Source organism: Dryobates pubescens, chromosome 17 (genome assembly GCF_014839835.1).
Source record: "Dryobates pubescens isolate bDryPub1 chromosome 17, bDryPub1.pri, whole genome shotgun sequence".
Lineage (NCBI taxonomy): Eukaryota > Metazoa > Chordata > Aves > Piciformes > Picidae > Dryobates > Dryobates pubescens.
In genome coordinates this window covers 11,372,506-11,378,505 of record NC_071628.1, presented here as the reverse complement: position 1 = coordinate 11,378,505, position 6,000 = coordinate 11,372,506, and the positions used below count along the sequence as shown (strand labels likewise).

At 42.0% G+C, this 6,000-nt stretch overlaps 1 protein-coding gene across 1 annotated transcript in view; it reads left to right on the top strand.

Moving 5' to 3' along the window:
• Window positions 1–885: 885 nt before the first annotated feature.
• The window catches only part of SH3GL3 (SH3 domain containing GRB2 like 3, endophilin A3), a 55,674-nt gene continuing 50,559 nt past the window's right edge, over window positions 886–6,000 (top strand). Inside the window, exon 1 of the mRNA XM_009897285.2 lies at window positions 886–1,052. Within this exon, the coding sequence (XP_009895587.1) occupies window positions 1,008–1,052 (45 nt within the window). The 5' untranslated portion in view covers window positions 886–1,007. The remainder of the gene's footprint in view (window positions 1,053–6,000) is intronic.

Here is a 6,000-nt window from a genome sequence, read left to right as displayed (position 1 = left end):
CCAAGTGATCTTACAGCCAGGATCAAGCTGTGCATAGCAGAGCATATCTTCCCCAGAATTCAAGTGTAGTCTGGAGATGCTTTGTCAGTGTGGGCATAACCACGTTTCATATTTGTATCAGCACACTGCTGACACACAGTCCTTTTCAAGCATGCAGTGAAATCCATCCTGTAACAGCCAAGCAAACAACTAAACCATTCTTTCAGCGTTCTCCCTCTAGTGCACTTGCCCCTCCAGGAGGGAGGCTGTGCCTTTCCGAACCTTAGGCACAATAAATGCTGCTGTGGAGTTGAACAACCAAGTGGATATTGTTCTGATGTACATCCCCAACACGTCATCTTCTGGAGCACTGCAAGGGCTTTCATATATTAAAAGCTAATTTAATTGAAATTACGATGTATAGTAATAGATCTGGGGTGAATGAGCTGAAGCAGAGGTGCTCTATGCAAACACAAGAAGTGAGATCTATAAAGAGAACACGGGAGTCTTATTCCAAATAAAACTACTTAGATTGAATCACAGAGCTAGCAAGCCTTTTGCGGCTCCAGCGAGGATCTCCTGGATCCCAGCATGCCCTCACTGCAGAGGCAGCACCACCAGCATGTAAGGACCCTCGCGCACGACCCACAGCAGACGCCCTCCCACTGGGCGCAGCCAGGACCCTCAGGCACCGCCCGCAGGCCGCAGCCGGGACCCTCTAGCTCACTCCGCTGCCTTCCGTCTCTCCACTGTCTCCATGCAACATCCCAGCGTGGGCGTCTTCAGCGCTCTCATTTACATAGCGCCTGCAAGCGGCCAATGGGCAGGCGACTCCAGCTCTGTCATTTGCATGGGCCCGAGCGGCGGCCAATGGGGTGGCGCCGCCGCGCGCGCTCGGAGGGCGATGTTTCCCTCGGGCGCTGAAGCGGCGGGTGCGGGTGACACAGCGCGAGGCTGGGCCGGCCGCGGGAACCTGCCGGGCGCTCGGCCTGGGCAGCGCGGCTGCCTCGGGCAGCCGCGGGGCAAAGATGTCGGTGGCGGGGCTCAAGAAGCAGTTTCACAAAGCCAGCCAGGTAAGGACAGCAGTTTTGGGGGCCTGAACGGTAGCAGAGCCTTGGAAGGGGCTTTGCTGTTGATGGGTATCTGGCTCTGCGCCCGCTCCTGCCCGCCCGCCGCAGGGCGCAGCGAATTCGTCGACCGGTGTCGGCATCACTCCTTGGCAGCCCGGGGAGTGCTTCCTGCAGCATTACCTCTGGATTTCTCCTTGTACTGCTGCTTGAGCCTCTTGTGTTGAGCCTTACAAGAGGGGGTAACATGTTTTGTGGGTGGTTGGTTTGTTTGTTTTTGTTCCCCCGGGGGCTTCAGGTCCTTCCTTCAGTTGTTAATATTTTACTGTTTGTGCTTGCATTCTGAGGCCTCAGTTAAGGATACCGACTGTAGGTACTAGCTTTTCCCCACAGAGCTGATGGTAGGGTTCTTCCACAAACCACTGGTTTATTCTACCTGGCATACCAGGTGTTTGTCCTATAGAGGGTATCATATGTTTCTAGAGTTTTCCCTTGTTTTCTAGAATCTGTACTCATCTTTTCCTGGGTGAACCTTCATTTTCTCCTGCCCTCTTTTATTGTTTTTGCTTTTCTCATGTACTTCTCTTTAATACTTCCACTGATTTCTGTCAAGCAGGTGGACTGGTTGAGCTACATAGCATGATAGTGCTAACCCAAAGCCTCACATTGGTACCCTCACTTCAGGAAGTGGCACGAGTGGGATTCTTTTCACTGAAGGTCTTTGGGAACCTCAGCTCTTTGCTTGCTGGTTCCAGGCCTGAGAGATCTGTATTTCTGTTAGCTCTCATTAATGATAACAGTAATGTTGACATTAGCATCTGCAGCCTATGCAGTTGAATTCGACAGCTGCTCTTGTCAAGGAGTGGAGAAAATAAAAGTTTGTTCAGCGCTTAACACTCTTCTTTCTCGGTCCTCCTTCAGATACTTAGCTTGTCGGCAGCCCAGAGACAGAATGTGCACTGTTTGGATATAGAAATGCCAAATAGTTGTGTCTAATGTTTATTTTCAGGAGTGTTCTTTCTTTCACGGTACATGCAGATCTTGAAAAATGACATTAATCTGTATCTTTTTGTTAACTTCCACTGTTTCTTTGAGAAAATGTGTGGGCAAACAAATCCAAGGACAATTTATGAAAGGTTTTGTCTTGTTTTGCACTTAACTTATGCTGATAAGTGATGCATTCTTTGCTATGGTGAGTTTGTAACACAAGAAGCAGAAGGTTTTCAGCTAAGGAAGTTAGAGAGTGCTGTCTCATCTAGCAGCCGGTAACAGTGCAAGTTGCTTAATCCTGCCCAGATACCAGGTAAACATTAAAACAAGAAGAAAAAAAAATAAAGAGTGGTGTGTGGGAATCTGGTAAAGGTAGTAATGGCAAAAAGGAACAACAATGTATTGAAGTTGACAGTATATTTATCAAAAAATTGTGGTATGACATCCATTATTCATCACGGTAAGGAACTGCAGTGCATAGTTCAGATACTATTCTTCTCAGGATGGGTCAAAGGTAAAGTTTCCACTTATTTTTAAATGCAGGACTGAGCAAGGCATTTAAAGTAAGTTGATTGAAGAAGTCTCTCTTCATAAAGAAATGTGGTTCAGTAGGAAATTAGATGCTTCTTAAGATCATGTTCTGGAGTAATTCAGATAGGATGTTGGGTAAAACAGTAGTGGAAAGAATAACAGAATAAATAGAGTATAGGTAGTTGATCAAAACATCCAGGTCTAAAGAACTGCTCTATTTATCTGATACACGGAGACACAGTCATGCCCATACATGTAAAAGTACAAACTAAACAGTTGAAACTGATGTTCTCTCGCCTCCTGAGATACCAGTCAGGGTCCGTGCCACAAAATGGGACATGCAAAATGGAAGTATTTGCACTCCAGCTTTTTGCTAAATTCTTCTACAAAATGCTAAAATAAGCAACTGCAGAGCATGAAAGAGGTATTTCTCATCAGAAATTTGTTAAATACCCAAGTACTGTAGAACTACTTAAGGAGACTTGTACCTTAGTGTTTTGAATGGATGAAAGGTGCTAAGGGTGACTGTTAACACCAGAGGCAGACATGGCTTGAAGAAGGAATGAAATTGCTTCCTTTAGTGTTCCCAAAGGAGACTGGGGGCAGATGACAAAAACTGGAAAATTTCCCAGAGGACACTGAGGAATACTGAAGGGAATGAGACTTGTGCCAGAACATGTGATTAAGGAATAATATTTGAACCTAAAAAGAAGGGTGAAGCAAGTGAGTTAAGAAGTGAGTTAAGACAGTCTGCATTTAACAATTATTGACGAAGTGACAAGATCCATGTGTTTTCAAACGGTACTATTTCAATACTACAATATACTTCACCCAAAATAAACAAGAGTTCTAACTTAAATATAGAGCAATATAGTTACAGAAAGATTATGTAAAGTAGATAGAGTTATTCTGTAAGTGTGTATTCTAACTGAACCACTTAACTGTTGCAGAAAACACGTTTTGGTTTTGTTCTTGTAAAAAGCCAGCCTCATCTGTGTGTCTTTATGTACAACTTCAGTGTTAACTAGCTGTGATCACCTTGGTGTGTAGGCTTAAACTCTTAAGTTCACAGAGTCCATGAAAAAAGCAAACAATGCTTACAATTTTGCTCAGACACTTGAGATTTCTGGGATGTTTGTCTGGTGCATATCAGCTTGGTTTATCTAAAATTGCAGTTAAGTAAATAAGTGTTTACTTCATAAAAGGTCAGCAGCTAACTTTTAATGGTTACTAACGCTCTCACGAAAATGAGACATGACACAGTAGTGCAGACTTGGTTGGTGTAGTAAAAAGTCACCACATCTCTGTTTGTAATCCATTAATTCACAATCAGTGTTCTTGATGGTTTTCAACTAGAATTTTTTATCCAGTTGTGTTTTATTTTCCCCAGTGAAAAAAGTATAGGTTTTCACCAAGGTAGCTGGTGGTGATAGTCACAACACAACTCTGGAGTTACGAGCATCTGCTTGGGTTAGTGCAGTAAATTCTGCACACCAGAGAGTGAAGTCTTAATTATTTTTCTATGTATTCCAGCATATAAAGTTGCAATTCTCCTTCTTTCTTTGTACCCTTATAATGTCTTCTGCTGTAGACCCAAAGCTTATCTATAAACATCTGTTATTTAACAAATAGTGTCTTTCAGGTACAGTAGAATTTTCTTTACTATGTTTCTTTATTTGGATTATAAGTTTAAATTGAAACACTCAAGTGGACTGGAATGAGGATCATTTCCATTCTGTCAGTTTAATGTCAGTGATAATTCCTTGAATACAACTCAAATATTTGACTAAGGAAATAACCAAGCAGAAGTTATGTGCCATCTTACCACCTCTTACTGGCTGATAAATGAGGGCAGGCTGTTTCTCAGAGCTGATTAACTCCTGTGCAAGTCTCACAGAATTAAGCTTTTGGTTTTAAATGTATTTTCACACAGATTTTTTTAAAAATTAACTTTTAGGGAGTTCTCCTTGTGATGAAAATTTGTGCCCTGTCATTTTCAGCCTCTGACATGCCTTACTGGTTTTCCTGTTTTCAGTTTGAAACCTTTTGATGTAAGTGGGTGTATCTCTGCCTGGTTTCGTAGGGCCTTGCTCTTGCGGTGGTTGTACATGTGGGATAACCCAGATGGTGGGAGGACTTGCATCTTCTGATGCATACCAAGAGTATTTTTAGAGCAGTGTTTGTGTTTAGAAAAGCAGTAAGCATAGAGAGTGAGTAAGAAAGCCTTAATAGGCAGCAGATGCTATTATAATTTCTTCTGTGCTCTGAAACTGCAGCCAGGTTGATACCTTGATGTAAAGAAAAGTGATTTTTCACAGTAGTTACAGGCTAGTGAGCTGAGAACTTCCCTTCCTTAGGGTGATTTGAAAGCTCAGCCATAATGCTGGTCTAGGAAATCTGCTGCTGACCTCAAATTCACATGTTTTGTGTCTTTTTTTTTTTTTAACCCCCCTTAATTGTAGTTATGGTCTGTGTATAGCAGCACTCATTATCAACAGCTTATTCAGTGTATTTCTTAGGCTTAGCTTCTCAGTGACAGGAAAAATAAATACTTTTTTGAGGAAACACATGACTGCAAATTATTGTGAATATCTTATTTGTAATGTGGGCATCAGCAGTTATTGTTAGCCCATGCAGACTGGTTTCTTAAACCTTCTCCTATTGTCAGTGAAGAAAGAAAGGCTCCAAGAGAGTATGAATCAAGAGCTGGCTCTATTGTCTATAGATGAAGCCTAGGGGTGATCAGACTTTCTAACCAAAACAACCAAATAAAGTATGTGCTCTGTGCTTCCATCTCTTACATATCCTGAATGATAAAGTTTGTCTTTCCAAGTACTGCTTTTTCTTTTTTTGGCGATGTTTTTAAAGACCTTTTTCTATTGCATTTTTAAAATCTCTTGGCTGTTACTAGCAGTTGTAGGGATGCTGCTGCTTCTCTTTCAGATGTCTGCTTTTACTCCATTGATTTATGTGACATTTTGATCCCATCTGTTTGAATGAAGACCAGATCAGAATCAAGACCTTCTTGTTCCCAGGACAGAATAAGTCTTGTGACTGGTTTTTTTTTTTTTTTGGGGGGGGGGTTGTGTGGATTTTTTTGTTGTGGTTATTGTCCTGACTATTTTTTTCTTTTCTGTTACATTGTAGAGGAATGATACTAACCTAGACATAATATTTGAGCCTTTTTTAAAGTCGGTGTGGACACTGAGTTAATGCACAAAACCTTTGTTTACACAAGTGCTTGCTAGCAAAGGAAGCACTTTGGTAAACTGAGGAAGACTAGCTTTGTACAAAGAGAACCTGAACTTGTGAGTAAGACATAAAAAGAAACTTCATTGACTACATGCAGCTGTATTTTTCCTACTACTTTAGATTGTTATCATGCAGTCTGTTAGTGATACTGTCCTTTCACATCCAACCTGACTTGGGCATG